Source organism: Schistocerca americana, chromosome 3 (genome assembly GCF_021461395.2).
Source record: "Schistocerca americana isolate TAMUIC-IGC-003095 chromosome 3, iqSchAmer2.1, whole genome shotgun sequence".
NCBI lineage: Eukaryota > Metazoa > Arthropoda > Insecta > Orthoptera > Acrididae > Schistocerca > Schistocerca americana.
In genome coordinates this window covers 349595907-349614064 of record NC_060121.1, presented here as the reverse complement: position 1 = coordinate 349614064, position 18158 = coordinate 349595907, and the positions used below count along the sequence as shown (strand labels likewise).

At 39.4% G+C, this 18158-nt stretch overlaps 1 protein-coding gene across 1 annotated transcript; it reads right to left on the bottom strand.

Moving 5' to 3' along the window:
- Positions 1 to 8810: 8810 nt before the first annotated feature.
- Positions 8811 to 18158, bottom strand: LOC124606076 (piggyBac transposable element-derived protein 4-like). The gene is made up of 2 exons (XM_047138040.1): positions 18061 to 18158; positions 8811 to 9891 (listed from the first exon to the last, which is right to left on the bottom strand). The coding sequence occupies exons 1-2, from the start codon at positions 18156 to 18158 to the stop codon at positions 8811 to 8813; spliced, it is 1179 nt and encodes a 392-aa protein (XP_046993996.1).

The window sequence follows — 18158 nt, the reverse complement described above, 5'->3', positions numbered from 1 at the left end:
GGTATAGCAGAACTGGTCTGTTACGAGGTAAGTTGTACACTTCTCCATGGCAAGATATTCTCAGTCAGGTTGTATGCATTTTCGTAGTCTCAGTACTGACAGCAGTCTTAGTAAACATTTGTGAAACCATTCCAGTATTGCGAAATATGTGAACCAGGGATAGCAGAGTAATTATCAAGAACACGACTGAAATGAAGACAGTTCCAAAATGACAGAACTGAGTACCATTAATTGAAAGTATGGGGTCCATGCTGTTTGCTTAACATGCTTGCCTTGGTTTGTTACCAAACCAGTGTTATATCCTTTATTTCCTGAGATACTATTGTAAATACTGTAGGTATTACTTAATTGTAGGCACTAATAATATGTGTATTTTTCCTTTGCCCTACAATTCTCTATTTGTTTAAGATAGTAGCATTTTGATTATGGATCTTTTCTTTCCTTATGCTAAGTCATAATTATAAAAATTACAACCAGTATGATTATTCTACTTTTTAATTGGATTGTATCATTCCTATACTAACCTTGTAGTTACTAAGTTTACTTATATATGAAGATGGTATCTGTTCTTTCGGACATGTCCGAAAGAACAGATACCATTGGTGCCCATGCAGCTCGTTAGAATGAAATGAATACCCCTAGCTGCATACAGGCGTTGATATAAGTCAACGGGGACAGTTGAAAATGTGTGCCCTGACCGAGACTCCAGGATCTCCTGCTTACAAGGCAGACGCTCTATCCATATGAGCCACAGAGGATAGTGCGACTGCAAGGAGTTATCTCTGGCACGCCTCTCGTGAGACCCACATTCCCAACTTATTGTCCCGCACTATATTCATAGTGCCCCTGCCCATTATACTCATTACTTGGCTTTTTGTTGATTCCCGTAAGAGTTCGGGCACTGTTTGTGCATCCGCACAGGAGATGGTCAAATGGCCGGTGAGCCTTAGGAAGGAAAACAAATTTTTGATATCTTTAGCAAAGAGAGGGTGTTGGTTTTTAATGTGTTTATACAAATATTGGTCACTTACACTTGCCCCATACTAAAAACCTTCAGGCTTCATGGAGATAACGTTGATTGGTTTACTTGCTTTGGTATTACTACTTTTCTTGATAATGCGAAAATGTGACACAAGGCTGACCAGACACTACGAATTTCAAACTGACTGTTCCAAAATAGGTATTAATACAAACTAAACAAGTACTTTAAGCACTATGTGATTCTTGTTTTGTCCTGCGCAAGACTCTTTTCAAATCTGCAGGCCTTTTCAGAGTGATGTAACAACTTTTTCCAGACACAACATGATCTTGTATCCACCACATCCTGCCATGTCCTGATGCTACAAACACATGAAACTTTGTGAAGTATCACCAATGGGAAGGTGCAAAGTATAGTACAACTATGCGCTATAAAACACACATTAGGTCACAAGTTGCACATGTATTAGGGAAGTGAAAACTTCTTGAAGTGTTTCCTGAGAACCTGGTGATAGAGCTGCGTATCATAATTGGTTTTGAATGAGCTATGCTTCGTATAACTTATAGATGTCTGGACCTAAGATGAATAGCTTAGCTGTTTTGTGTGAATAAGGAATGTGAAACTTGATTAAAATGACATCGCATTCTCTTGGCAGGAAGACAAAATGTTCCTCAGAGATTTTTATAAATTATTTCCCCCTTGTCTTCCTTTATCACGGTTTTAACACAATGACCAGAGAACCCCAAAATATTTTTAAATAATTGACTGCATACTTGAACATGATCACGTATCTGGGGAAAACACTACAGTGAAATGATTCGTTACATAATATATCACAAAGCTCACTGATAAACATTTGATTATTTTACTGCTAGTTTCACCATAACCACTTTACCATTTAGTTTTAATAGTACTAACACTGAAGAAATAGGAGATAGTGTGTTAACTGTAAGTTGGTTAATTGGCACACTAGATTGAATCAGTAGATGTCTGAAGGCTTCAGCCAGTATTACGTGACTGACAATTCTGAGTGAGGTAGCCACTGTTGTGCAGTTAGGATCTTTAATAAACATATCAATGCACAAGACTTATTCAGTTTCGATTATGAACGTCATTCAGGCAATCTTTACATCTGTCTACGATTTCTGCCTTTGTGGCAGCATGAAGCACTTGTTACGGTGCTTATGTTGGAGGTGGCAGGCAGGGCTTGCTCACCCCCACAGTGCCTCACCCTGTTGTTTCATGAGAGGCCGAGCTTGCTCCCTGCAACACCCTTCTAGCAGTTGTCCAATTCACAGTTAAAGCACTGTAGTGTTTCAGAATGCTTTTTGACATAAAGTTGCACAAGGTGTATATAGACATTAAGTGATTGTAGATTGCACCATCCATTAGAAGTAACAAAATAATTCAGAACCACATTACCGTAGAGCCTGTTATAAGCGGTCTAAGGCTTCCATTTAGTTCGTTGTTGACCAGTGAGATGTGGCAGTTGAACATAGCAAAATGAAAGCTTAAGTTTTAAATTTCACATTCAACAAATCTTTCGCACTGGAGAGTCATGCAAACATATTCTCATTTGATCATTGCACAAACAACTGAAAGATTTGGAAGCACATAAATCACCAGGTCCGGATGGAATCCCAGTTCGAGTTTACAGAGAGTACTCTACGGAATAGGCCCTCTACCGTGAATCTCCCTCTCAGTACAAAGACCCAACCGACTGGAAAAAAGTGCAGGTGACTCTAGTACATAGGAAGGGTAAAAGAACAGACCTGCAAAATTACAGACCAATACCCTTAACTTTGGTTTGCTGCAGAATCCTTGAACATATTCTCAGTTCGAGTATATTACACTTTCTTGAGACTGAAAAGCTTATACCCAGGAATCAGCATGGTTTTTGAAAGCATCGTCCATGTAAAACTCACCTTGCCCTTTTCTCATGATCTATTGCTAACAATTGACGAAGGACAACTTGCAGATTTCGTATCTCTAGTAAGCATTTGGCAGGGAGCCCCATTGTAGGATGTTAATGAAGGTATGAGCATATGGAATAAGTTAACAGATATGCAAGACTTCTAAAGTAATAGAAACCAATATGTTGTCCTTGATGGCGAGTGTTCATCAGAGGCAAGGGTATCGTCAGGTGTGCCGCAGGGAAGTGTGATAGACTGCTGTTGTTCTCTATATACATAAATGATTTGGCAGACAGGGTGGACAGTAGTCTGCGGTTATTTTCCAATGATGCAAGTTATGGTGCCAAAGTTGAGTGACTGCAGAAAAATACAAAACGACTTAGACAAAATTTCCAGTTGGTGTGATGAATAGCAGCTAGTGCTACATGTGGAAAAATGTAAGTTCATGTGGATGAGTATGAAGATCAAACATGTACTGTTCGGTTTTAGTATTACTGACCTGCTTGACAGTCAAATTGTTAAAATATCCAGATGTAATGTTGCAAAGCGATATGAAATGGAACGAACATGTGTGAACTGTGATTGGGAAGGCAAATGGTCAACTTTGGTTTATAGGGAGAATTTTAGAAACGACTGGTTCACCTGTAAAGGAGACCACATATAGGACACTAGTGCAACCTATTCTTGAGTACTACTCAAGTATTTGTGATCTGTACCAGGTCAGATTGAAGGAATACATCTAAGCAATTCAGAGGTGGGCTGCTATATTAGTTACTGGTAGGTTCAGACAACACATGAGTGTTAACAAAAATTCTTCGGGAACTCAAATGAGAATCCCTTGAAGGAGGGTGAGGTTATTTCGAGAAAATTTAGAGAAGCGGCATTTGAAGCTGAAGGACAAACAATTCTACTGCCATCAACATACAGTGTGCGTAAGGACAAAGAAGATAAGATATGAGAAATAGGGCTCATACGGAGGCAAATTTTTTTCCCACGTTCTGTTTACGAGTGGAACAGGAAAGGAAATGACTACTAGTGGTACAGAGTACCTATGCCACACACTGTACGATGGATCATAGAGTATTTTTGTAGATGTAGATCATGTTAACTTGGAGTTTCTGGTTAGTGCACTCCCTTCTGTTATTTATCTTGTACTACCACAGAAGGCAACATGCAAGTAGGGGCCAGCTGACATGGAGTTATGGATATGGACACTCCAAATAAGTGTTTACAGTACTGTCGCAGAAGGCTATGAAAAACCTCAGATGCTGCTCATTTGACAAAAAAGAACACTTGTGGTACATACAAAAGCATTTTGTGTAAGAATACTATTGAGTTTGTAATCAGTAAAAAAAAATTATGCTTAGTTATGTCTGAATAATGTGGGTTGGCGACGTACCAGACTGCAAATCCAGTCCCAGGATTTTATTTCATTTTTTATTTTTTTTTTAATATCTTTGTTAGTGTGGAAAAAGCCTGAGCTCACATTAAACTCTTTGTTTTTTCTTATAACTGGCTGGATAAGGCAGTTCATCAGCCCAAAGAAAAGAGCATGCCAAGTCCTGTTAGAAACTGCCTGATGAAACACGTTCACAGCAACCTTCACTTTCTTATGTCAAAAGGATTTTTTTTTTTTTTTTAAGAAGCTATTTTCTGTATGAAAATGATTATTATTATGAATTACGACAAGGTTAATGTCAATAAAATGTTTCTTTTAATATCTCTGGCCAGAGTCATTTTTTTGTGTTCCATATAAAAAATACGTATTTCAGTGTTCTTAATATATTCTATTTTGCCTGCTCTCTCTTTTAAAACTAACAATATTTGTGGTACTTTAAATTCAACTGTGCTCGTCAAACCTTTCTAATAGTTTAATACTGTTATAGCCTACTGAACACATATCTAGTTTTACACACAATTTATCATAAAGAATGTGATATTCTATTCTCATGCATTGTAAAGACAACAGTATTATATGATTATTCTCTTCTTTGCATATCTAATCCATCTGACGAAGGTAATTTCTGAAAAATTTTGTATCAAAAATTTTTGTAGGAAATGGGAAGCAGCAGTCAGCTTGATCCACCCATCTGAACTTCCCAAGTTTCCTGGCCAACTGCAGGTAGCCAGATTGTCTGAAAGGGTACAAAACCTTTTCTTACAGAAAATTCACTCCTTGTCCAGCAACATTTATAGTATCTGAATTATTGGAACATCTATGTCCTCCTTTTCGAGTAGATTTAAAATGAAAATAAAACCAGTCAAAATTGCAAAAATATTTTTAAATTTATATAGTTCCACCTGCAGAAGTGCCTATGTGCAAGTTTTGATTTTTTTCCTTCTTCAAATTGACCAAAAGAAGGGATCAGTTGATAGAATACATTCAGAGCCATCAAGGAACTACCAATTTGACATGGAAGGATGTGTGTGGGGTAAAAACACTAGACACACACCAAGGTTCTACTAGAATAGGCAGGTGCAAATGGGTGTAGGTTGTAGTAGCTATGCGGGGATGGGGAGCTGCATCAAACCAGTCTTGCATGTAGGTCACTCTGTAGAAAGGCCTCTTCGAAACCTTCATGTGGAGGGACCATGTCCAGATGGCTATAGTTAAGGCAACCACTCTTTCCATGCACATGGCCCCTTTCTGTTAGCTACAGAGTGCAATTAAAGTTCTGCTATTCGTAGAGGTCCAGTGCGGGTTGTAATTATTGTATGGCAGTGAAACTTGATAGGTGTGCTAATGCGTTAAAGCAAAGCTGATTTAAGCTGGAAAAAATTAGTTCATTAATTCTAATTATGGCCACCAGGTGCAAATCTGGTGCTGTGCACTGTTTGCATGACACCCACATTGTCATTTGGCAAGTCATAACATGAGTAAACAGTGTGGCTATTGAGAAGAGAGATGGTGCCATGTTAGTGAAACAGTTTTATGTGAATGGCACCAATTGAGAGCATCACTGACTGAAAGATCTGAGGACAGATCGGTTGTCATTAAATGGTTTAAAAATGACGATTATGAAATTCGAAAATAAGGGTGAGCTTTGTGTGGCACATGTGAGAGGAAAGCGTCCCATCCTGGTGGAAATCATACATGAGGTTGCTGTCGCTGTAACTGACCACTCGGGAAGTGTCCTGGGTAGTGCTAGTGCTCGTGCAATATCGTAGAATTGTCCATCCCATGGTTGACAGTATGGAAATTTTTTGAAGGGAATACACCCAGAAGGGCTTTATGGTGTACCGTGATGTCTGCACGTTATCGAAATCTCCTTGTACAGTATGTGATTTATGCTTTGGAAGAATGCAGATGTGTGGAAACCACTGCTTTTATGCAAAATGTGGTAACACCTCATGTCGCATGCTCAGTCAAAGATATGCTTAACCCTTTTGCGGGTGCATTTTTTGTAGCAACTCTGCGAAGATCCATTTTTTTTGCTATCAAGTTAGAAGTGTGATCAACTACTGTATTTTTTGATAATTTAATTTTTGTGATTTAGGACCAAAAACTATTGTGGTATTTATATCACCATGGCACTGTGTGTGGTATTAAAACTGGTGGTAAACGCATTTCCCACTTCCCTTTTGTGTGTTGTCGTGTGTTGCCATTACACACAAAAAAATAATCAACATTGTTTTATGTTTTCTGTTACATTATTTAAAAAATACTTGTTACCAATATTAAAGTTTACTTACCACAATGTGAAAACAATCCTTGAAACTTAATCACGCAATAAAGATATGAGTTGATAACAGGTCACAATAATGTATATTGCAGAAGCGAAGCAATGTGTTACAACAACAAACAGAAATTGATTGTTGTAGCAGTTTCATACACTTGGTGCATTGTACTATCACAAGATGTCAGCTGTAGACAGAGGAGGTAAAACTTTATTCCCAAAAGCTTTGAGATTGTAGTAAGTATGCTTCCCAAGGACCGCAAATGACATTAATTTTGTGGTAAGTATACTTGCCAAGCCCCTTCCAGGAACTACATTGGTGAACCCTTCCCAATAACCATTGAAACACTGTTTGGTGGGATATATACTTCCCACAGTCCTGAAGGCTTATTTCACAACAACAGAAACTACAGCTGGTGCAACGAACAGCCACTAGATGCCAGAAGCATACAGAAGTGGTAACACACATTCCCTTAAACGCTTTAAAGAAATATGTTTAGTGGGAAGAATATCCCCCACGGGCTATGAAAGGGTTAATGCAACCTTATACAAACATGTTATCTCCATAGATTTTCCAGATGCGTGGCCTGCAAATCATATGATCTGAACCCATGTGATTTGGCTCTAGTGATAACTAAAAGAATATTTAGCAGGGACTCGTTTGGTCTCTACCTGATCTGAACGCCAGTATACAGGAACACGTTGCTCAGATTCCACTGGAACTGTTGCAAGCAACTGTTGATCACATTGTTTTAAGAATGCAGCATCTCATCGGTGTCTCCGCTGCTCAAATTGTGTAAGCAGCGGTTAATAGTAAAATTAACATTTGCTTTCTTGCTTTTTCGACCTTTTCTGCTAGTGTCCCATTCCCAATTCATTATAAATCTAAACATTTTTATATTTCTTTCTTGCATATAGAGTGCCAGATTTGTACATGATGGCCAAAATGAGAACTAACAACACATTAGAATAGCTACGAAGTTTAGGATGGATACGATAATTGCAGCACACACTGGACCTCTGTGAGCAGCTGCACTTTAATTATAACCAGTCAATACAACTGTCCTGTCTGTGTCTCTCTCTCTCTCTCTCTCTCTCTTTTATTGCAGCTGAGTCAATATGTGCCCGTATTTCTTCATTGGCACAGACTTAGTTAAACTTGAAAAGTGAGGGATTATTTTTAGGCATTAGTACACAATATTCAGGTGACAGAACATTTTAACTCTTTAGTGACCAAATTATTTCCGGAAGTTGTAGACTTTCTATGAACACTTTATTGGGCTAAGAAACCGTTCATAAAATCATAGTTTAAATCTTTAAAGTAAGAGTTTAGTCTACGAGTATAAAAAAATTAGTGGGAACTGTTGTTCCCACCAAACTCTGGAGTAACTTCACTTGTTAATTTAAAAAAAAATTATTTCCTTTATTTTTTTTTTGTGCAAAAACTCAAACATTACATTTATATTTGTATTGTATTAGTTCGTATTGTCCTTTGAGTTCACAAAGGTGATGTACTATGGAACTTATAGAAGCATGGTGCTACACACAAAGGTACATGACAGTTGCTACACATTATCTTTGTTCTCTTTTCTTTGTTCTTGGTGCTACATTGGCGGCATCTTCTGTTTGTTGTACCTTTTGTAGGGAAGTGAGTTCCAACTTTCTCCAGACAAACTTCATCTGGTACTCCAGGCACACCTCTTTTTGGTGTTTGAAAATGAACGGGGCTTACTCTTCTCTTACGACTTGAGAAGCCAGAGATAAGCTGCCTTGCCAAGTACAATCTAAATGTTAGCTGGTCTGCTTCTGTCTTCTGTAGCTTCCACATAATGTAGGAATTGACAACTGCCAAATCTACAAGAAAGAAAAACAGTCTGTGCCACCACTTCCATGAACGATGGCCTACAGCATACCGTTCATGCAGCTGATCAAATCTATCCACTCCTCCCATTATTTTATTATACTCTGCCACAGCCAATGGGCAGAATACTTCACTTCTGCTTCCATCTTTGTTTCTTCTCAAAACAGTTGTAATGTGTTTGAGATTATGGTAATTTGATAATATACAAACAGGTTTACTATCCTGCCACTTCACTGCTGCAACACATGACCTGACAGCAAATTCGAATTCTCCCCTGCTAAGCTTGGAATTTTTTTTTTCAGCATATCAGGCAAATCCTTCCTGTTTGGACGAACACTTTCGATGCCATAAAGTCCATGAGACTGTAACTCTTCCATTATTCATACTGTTGTAAAATAATTGTCAAAAGCTACCAGCCTTTTGCTGTCATCCATTGCCTTTGTTAGAGTAAGCACAACTTCTTCACCCAAAGTAAATTCGGATGTATCATTTGTATCTCTTTTTCCAATGTAGATGTCGAAATTTATGATGAACCGAGGACTAGCATCAGCTAAGCACCACACTTTATATCCACGCTTCACTGGTTTCATTGGCATATATTGTTTGAGTGTTGACCGTCCTTTGAAGGCCACCATACATTCGTCTACTGCTAAAACAGAAGATGGTTCGTAGACTTTACAAAGCTTATTTGATATTACTCTGATGACAGGTCGAATTTTGTGTAACTTGTCATAACCCGGCTTCTCTTTTTTGACACGCGTGCTGTTGTCATTGCAATGCAGGTTCTCAACAATTTTTTTGTCTCGAAGCTTTGCCATGACCAATGAGATAGCAGTTACTCCAAGAATAGGATCACTGCTCCAATAATTTCCGAGTTGTGGAAGCTGATGAACACCCATCAAAATAAGCATTCCCAAAAAAGCTTTTAGCTCAGGAACAGTAATGTCCTGCCAGTTGGAAGATACTTTGGTTGTTTTCTTCCCTGCCTTCACAACACACCTTTCCTGCCTTGCATATAAGTTCGTCTGATTGCAAATATGAAGCAACAGCTCTTCTGTAAATATAGACTCGAAATATTTTATTTCTTTATCAGACTTTGAGAAATTTGCAATATTTTCTGCGGTTTCTTCTAATTTCAGTGGACGATTTTCAAAATAGTAAATATTCTCATTCCACATTTTTTCACTAGAAGAAAATGTTGCAGCAGCTGTTTCTGGGGTTGAATCGGATACACTTGCTTGACAAGGAGACATGTTCCCAATTTCACTAGTGTCTATTGTCAGATTGAAACAGTTGTCTTCATTTGAAACAATAACGTTATCACTATTTTCGTCCAAAATCTGAGAGGTATTTGGTGATTCAGAATCATCATCAGAGTCAGCATCGATATCTGAATCTTCTACATCTTCTGGTAAAGCATACAAAATTCTGAAAACCTCTTCTGGTGTCGGTCCAGGTATTCTAAACAATAAGAAACAAACAATAACTATGATTGCACTTCACACAAGTTCAGTGGGAAAAATAGTTCCCACTAACTTACCTTGTAATATTTATGTAATTTTCAGTCAAATCCAGCAAATATGCATGAACACTATCTCCCTCATAAATATAAAAGTAGATAAATACAACACAAGTCACTTCACACGCAAAAGGAAAGAACACTATCCAAAAAAATTCTGTAGCGGTCGAAACAGCGACTCGTTTTCACGCGGGAACCGCGCTTCTGCATTGATTGACTAACAAGCTAGAAATACAACAGCTTTCGCCTAACCGTTGACAATCTACACGTAGTTAGCACACTCACAGGCATCTAAAGCTAGCAAAATGAGGGATGCTCAACTACCGGACCTACCGTTAGATGGCTCTACCAGCTGATTACTGTGGTCTGTATTGCCCACCATATTCGAATTTGGCAAGAAGTTTCTCTCGGTCTGTACGGTGCATAAGGAATTACGGACTATCGAAATGGTGATTTCTTGTTCCGCTTTCAATTGTACGAAACGATGGAGTAAGGAGAGTGACTTACCATTTCACAGGTAATACGACTACCGATACAATACGATCAAAATACAGACTTGGTGCGTTTGCTAATTCGATGTTTTTGAACAGGTTTCCTCTAAAGCACCCAGAGCTACTAAAGACATGGATTACTTCCGTGAAGCGGAAAGATTTTAATCCTACGTCTTGCAGTTTTCTTTGCGGAAACCGGTTCCGACAAGATGTTGTTGTTGTTGTTGTTAGTAGTGTTTAACGTCCCGTCGACAACGGGGTCATTAGAGACGGAGCGTAAGCTCGGGTTAGGGAAGGATTGGGAAGGAAATCGGCCGTGCCCTTTCAAAGGAACCATCCCAGCATTTGCCTGAAACGATTTAGGGAAATCACGGAAAACCTAAATCAGGATGGCCGGAGACGGGATTGAACCGTCGTCCTCCCGAATGCGAGCCGACAAGATGATTACGTAGTGAGCCCTGGAACGTGGGAGAAACGTTTCAAACCCGAAGCAGTGCCATAGTTTTTGACTTTCCGACACAATTGATGCACCAAATAAACAGCCACGACGACATGTTGTTAGGATTTTGAGTGACAACGATGATTCTCCATTTGAGGTAGCTAATTACTTTCCTTGCTGTGTGTGCGCTTTTTACTTTTGTGAATTTATTTCGTACGCTACATAGGTCTAACAAGGGAACCTCCCCATCGCACCCCCCTCAGATTTAGTTATAAGTTGGCACAGTGGATAGGCCTTGAAAAACTGAACACAGATCAATCGAGAAAACAGGAAGAAGTTGTGTGGAACTATGAAAAAAATAGCAAAATATACAAACTGAGTAGTCCCTGTGCAAGATAGGCAACATCAAGGAGGAAGTGAGCTCAGGAGCGTCGTGGTCCGGTGGTCAGCGTGAGCAGCTGCGGCTCAAGAGGTCCTTGGTTCAAATCTACCCTCGAGTGAATAGTTTATTTTTTTATTTTCAGACAGTTATTATCTGTCCGTCCGATGCGAGGTAACTGCGCCGTAGCATGAGGATACTACACATAAACAAACATCGAAACACAGGACGTCAGTCGACAACAGCGCACGGAAGAGGAGTATTCCTGCTAACGAGGCTCCCTGGCTGGCAGTTGACTGTTCGCGACTTTGGACGGGAGTGCATTAAATACGTGAGATGTATTCCGTGGGCAATATGAATCCAGCAAATATAGCTCGCGACTTCAATAACAAGGTCAATGAACGGGACCTCTACGCTCACGCTATCATTGATGTTGCATATCTTACACATGGACTACTCAGTTTGTATATTTTGCTTATTTTTTCATAGTTCCACACAACTTCTTCCTGTTTTCTCGAATGATCTGTGTTCAGTTTTTCAAGGCCTATCCACTGTGCCAACTTATAACTACACTCCTGAAAATTGAAATAAGAACACCGTGAATTCATTGTCCCAGGAAGGGGAAACTTTATTGACACATTCCTGGGGTCAGATACATCACATGATCACACTGACAGAACCACAGGCACATAGACACAAGCAACAGAGCATGCACAATGTCGGCACTAGTACAGTGTATATCCACCTTTCGCAGCAATGCAGGCTGCTATTCTCCCATGCAGACGATCGTAGAGATGCTGGATGTAGTCCTGTGGAACGGCTTGCCATGCCATTTCCACCTGGCGCATCAGTTGGACCAGCGTTCGTGCTGGACGTGCAGACCGCGTGAGACGACGCTTCATCCTGTCCCAAACATGCTCAATGGGGGACAGATCCGGAGATCTTGCTGGCCAGGGTAGTTGACTTACACCTTCTAGAGCACGTTGGGTGGCACGGGATACATGCGGACGTGCATTGTCCTGTTGGAACAGCAAGTTCCCTTGCCGGTCTAGGAATGGTAGAACGATGGGTTCGATGACGGTTTGGATGTACCGTGCACTATTCAGTGTCCCCTCGACGATCACCAGTGGTGTACGGCCAGTGTAGGAGATCGCTCCCCACACCATGATGCCGGGTGTTGGCCCTGTGTGCCTCGGTCGTATGCAGTTCGTATGCAGTCCTGATTGTGGCGCTCACCTGCACGGCGCCAAACACGCATACGACCATCATTGGCACCAAGGCAGAAGCGACTCTCATTGCTGAAGACGACACGTCTCCATTCGTCCCTCCATTCACGCCTGTCGCGACACCACTGGAGGCGGGCTGCACGATGTTGGGGCGTGAGCGGAAGACGGCCTAACGGTGTGCGGGACCGTAGCCCAGCGTCATGGAGACGGTTGCGAATGGTCCTCGCCGATACCCCAGAAGCAACAGTGTCCCTAATTTGCTGGGAAGTGGCGGTGCGGTCCCCTACGGCACTGCGTAGGATCCTACGGTCTTGGCGTGCGTCGCTGCGGTCCGGTCCCAGGTCGACGGGCACGTGCACCTTCCGCCGACCACTGGCGACAACATCGATGTACTGCGGAGACCTCACGCCCCACGTGTTGAGCAATTCGGCGGTACGTCCACCCGGCCTCCCGCATGCCCACTATACGCCCTCGCTCAAAGTCCGTCAACTGCACATACGGTTCACGTCCACGCTGTCGCGGCATGCTACCAGTGTTAAAGACTGCGATGGAGCTCCGTATGCCACGGCAAACTGGCTGACACTGACGGCGGCGGTGCACAAATGCTGCGCAATTAGCGCCATTCGACGGCCAACACCGCGGTTCCTGGTGTGTCCACTGTGCCGTGCGTGTGATCATTGCTTGTACAGCCCTCTCGCAGTGTCCGGAGCAAGTATGGTGGGTCTGACACACCGGTGTCAATGTGTTCTTTTTTCCATTTCCAGGAGTGTAAATCTGAGGTGGGTGCGATGGGGAGGTTCCCTTGTAAGCAATGGTGTAATACAGGTCCATATTTTTGTTTTTAGCGTTCTGTCATGGAATCCGTGCTCGATTTGCCCATTGCAGACGCTACTGATTGCGTGGAGAATGTTGTCAATGAGAATTCTTCCGTGGAAAGCATGTCCCACTTATCCAATGCAGAAGCTGCGAATTGTGTCGAAAACGTTAGTATAAGGATGTTTTCACACCCCCAACGTTTTCTTATAATATTTTTTCATCAAACCTTGAGTTATTTCAATCGTATATAACGAAATTATTTCCTTATTTAGAGTGCAGTTGGTTCTTCAGTAATTGATTGTGGTATACAGTCGAATGTATAAATGGAAGACAAGGCGACCGAAACTTGCATTTTTTTTTTCTTCTCAGACATTGTGCACGAATTAAAACGTAAACTGAAGTGTGTCCGTGAAAAAATTCGAAGAAGAAAGTGTTTTCAGTGGATGACATAAGTTCATTGAAGGAGAAGGGGCATCTTCCTGAGAAGTTACATAACTTCCTCAATCATCAGAAAGGAACACAAGTGGAATTAGTGTGCAATTTAGTGAACAACTCTCTCTCATCAAAGAGTAATAGATACACAACAAATGTGAAAATGTTTGCGATGACTGTGTACTTTTATTCACCAGCAGGATATGAATACCTGAAAAAATTAATGCCTCTGCCCCATTGATTTCAAATGGGTGGCAAGTGTAGACTGTGAACCTGGCTTCTTAAAAGATGTTTTCAAGTACATTGTAAGGGACCAGTTCAGCGATTCATGTCTAATTGTAGACAGTGTGGCAATTAGGAAGCAAGTAGTTTGGGACCAAGGAACTAAGCAGTACACAGGTTTTTTAGACTTTGGTGGGGAAGTGCCTCAGTAAAAGAAGTAATAGAGCCATCTGAGGCTCTGGTTTTCATGCTCGTCTCTATTAAAGGCAAATTTAAATGCCTGATTGCGTATTTCTTTATCAACGGTGTACAGGCAAATAATCAGGCCACACTGATAAAATCTGCTTTAGAGAGGCTGCATAGTTCTGGCATTAGGGTTTGGTGTGTCACATGTGATGGCTGTAAGGTAAATATAAGCACTTTACGTTCACTTGGCTGTACTTTAAATTTTTACAAGGGTGATTTTAAAAGCTACTTTCCTCATCCTGTGGAAAAATACAATGTTTAGTGTATCTTGGACATGTGCCATATGATTAAGTTTGCCAGAAATGCTCTAGCAGAAGTATCTGCTATTGAGTCTCCAACTGGCATTATTAGATGGGATTTCATTGAGCAGTTGAACAAGATACAACAAGAAGAAGGTATGACATTTGCAAACAAACTATCAGGACAACATATAAGTAGTGTAAATAGAAAAAATGAATGTTTCATTAGCTGCACAAACTTTGAGTTCTAGCGTGGCAGATAGTATAGAGTTTTTGAGGAGGGTTTGTGATCCAAATTTTAAAGGAAGTGAAGCAACAGTAGAATTTTTGTATTATATTGATAGGATTTTTGATATTCTGAACTCTAGAAATCCATTAGGTAAAGGGTATAAGAGCCCCCTGAGACTTGACAACAAATCTTATTGGCTTGGTATTTTCAGACACTGAAAATTATATCAAAAGCTTAAAAATCATTGGTGTTCCATTGCTGCTCCATGCAAGAAATGTTAAATCTGCATTAGAATGTATTTCTCTCTATGCTTTTCCCAATATGTCCAATAAAAATGCATTTGTAAATTTTGTTAACTGGGGAAAACTGTTTAAAACAAGTGACTGCGTGTACTCTGTTGTAGAATACTCAGAAACTGTTTTAGATGTTTGTGATTGCTGGGGATATGCGACAGAAATATATACAGACCAAGATTTTGCATTGTGTTAAAATTAAATTCGTAGATTACCCATTTCCTGCTCCTGCTCTTGGTCATGATTACCATTATGAAATTGGGATTGAGGATTTACATCAGACTCAACTTGTTTGTAAGATTGCATCCCTGTACTCCTGCACATGCTTAAAAACATATGGAAAAAAAAGCCCGCTGAGAAAATTTTAAACAACAAATCACATATAAGGCAGAAGTTAAATAAACTCATATTGTTTAATCATGTATAGTGCTCAAATTGGAAAAGATTATGTATTGGGACATTTCATGCAGATGGGTGTGACATTTTGACAGATTTTTTAAAACTATTTTGTCCATAGATTTGTTGTTGTATAATGATGAACTTCAAACGATGAATCACATTGAAGTAAAATTAACTCTTTACGTCCTGTGTAGATATTGTAACAAAATTATAATTATTTATTATATAAGCTTATTTTAAGATGTTAGGTGTTACAAAATATGCACTTGAATTAAAAACAGGTGATTTGTGTGAAATTAATGAAAAAAAGTTCTGAGACTTATTTGACAGATAGCTTTCAGTGTGAGAAAATATTTCCCTCAATAACTATGTTAACTTGAATTTTTCACTTTAAGAAAGCAGTTTAATCACAGAATGGGTGTGATCTAATGGAGTATGCAGTGGCCCTATGTTTCAAACAGTAATGTTTGTGGATACTCTGCAACATAAGAGCAATAAAATTGTTACTCTCTTAATTCTTGTTTTAATACTTCTTAGAATGAACACAATGTTCCAATTGATCATAAGCATTCTTATTACTTTAGAACCATTCTAGAATAAGGGGGCCTGATTCAGGCAAAACCTAATTTTCTTAATTTTGTCTTTATTTTGCTAGGAGGTCTTTCTATTATATTTTCCTGTGTTGATGGAGGGGGGAGGGGAAGAGAATGCAAATAATCATATAGAATTATCTTTCTAGCACTACAAAGTACTGAATACAGTGATTACAGTTACACTTGGAAATCTAGGAAATTTCAAAAAATGGTTCAAATGGCTCTGAGCACTATGGGACTTAACATCTATGGTCATTAGTCCCCTAGAACTTAGAACTACTTAAACCTAACTAACCTAAGGACATCACACAACACCCAGTCATCACGAGGCAGAGAAAATCCCTGACCCCGCCGGGAACCGAACCCGGGCACGGGAAGCGAGAACGCTACCACACGACCACAAGTTGCGGATTGGGAAATTTCAGTATTCATGTTACATACCTAATTTTCATCAACATTTACCTTAATTATACAGTTACACTTTTTGCTGATTTGAACTGTGTACTACATGTTAAAAAGATTTTGTTTGGTCATAGTAATAAAAGCATTTCATTTTTTTTTTAGGTCATATGTCCCATATGGAACTGAAATTATCAAGTTACAATGACAAAGGAAGGAATTAACATTAAGGAATCTTACTTCACAGAAATTATGTAACAATGGTCACACTTTTTGCAAGTTAACTTTAACATAAACCATTTAGTTTTCCATTACGAGTGAAAGCAGTTGCACGAGTCACGTAAAGAACAAAGTTTCCCATAGGGAACTAAAGTATTTTACGTTTGACTTATTGCAGACCCAAAGTATTGTGATCTTCATATTTCTATTTAAAAAAGTTTGTAACTCAAATTCAGACATTTTGGAATCTGTACATACATGTGTGTAACAAGGTACTTTTCATGTGTCATGTGGAACCTTTAATTTTCTGGTTTAAATATAATTTATTTCCTGAATTACCTTTAATACCGACAATGTCTGAATGCAATATTTACCATTTAGAAGAAGAACTATTAGTGTACAGAATGAAAAATGCGAGAGATTGTAATGTACCGAACTTGGAATGGCTCTTTATCAATAGCAGGTAAAACAAAGGCTTCTATTAAATGTTCAACGAAACCAGTCAGTACCTCTTAATTCACCATAGAGGTGATACAGTAATAAAAGAATTTACTTTTTTCAGAATTTCTGCTAAGTATTAAAAGTGTGAAGACCTATTCAATAAGTATTTGCTTTACCAATAACCTGTAGTACAAGCACATTTATAAGCAGGTAATTAAGGGAGTTAAGACTTATGTTAAAATTAAAGATACTGACTGGTATTACTTGCTCACAAAACATTGTAGTTGCTGTACAGTTTATGCTGTAAGTGGTGTACCCAATGTGATTCCTGGAGGACATAATATTCTGTTATCCTATGGGAATGCACTGCTACCACACCTGTTGAAAGTAAGTTTTGCTGTGGAATAGTTGTATCAGACGTCTGTATCAGAAAACAAATCTCCACTGTGACACCCTCATGTTCTTGGTATGCTATTAGCTATAATTACAGGAATACTCTTCACATGGAGGGGGGAGAGAGAGAGAGAGAGAGAGAGAGAGAGAGAGAGAGAGAGAGAGGGGAGAAAATCATGTTCTTAGGAGGAGCAAGCTTTACAGCAGCATATGCTGTTAAAAGCATAGTGAGATTTTCTTTTTCATCATTTCAAACATTGTACACAACTTTCTTGCACTTTTATTTTATCACATTTTTCCCTTGAGAATGGAGAGGAGAGAGGAAGAAGAAAAAAAAGAAAAAGTAAGCGAGCTTTCATAAGAACTGAAAACTCTACTTGTGTCATTTGTTATTTTCAAAATGTTACTCTCTTTCCAAATGCTGTTCTATTTCTTCAAACCAATTCTGAATGTCTCATGTTATTTACTGTACATTGTCCAGCAATACTTCTGTTGTTACTGGATAGTTTGTAATTTGGCACTACCTTTGTACCACTGGTATTGTCTAGTGTACTTTTGCAGATAAGAAAATCGACTGGACTAGAATGTCCTGTCAGTATAGGACAAATTCAGACAATATGGAACTTTTTGCACCAAATTTGCAATATAATGTCACCCTTGTCTAACACAGATTGTAGCAGCCATTGGGGTGCCTGTCTGGCCAACTTCTACAGCTTTCACTTTCAAGTTTGTTTTTTGCTTGGGCCATATCAT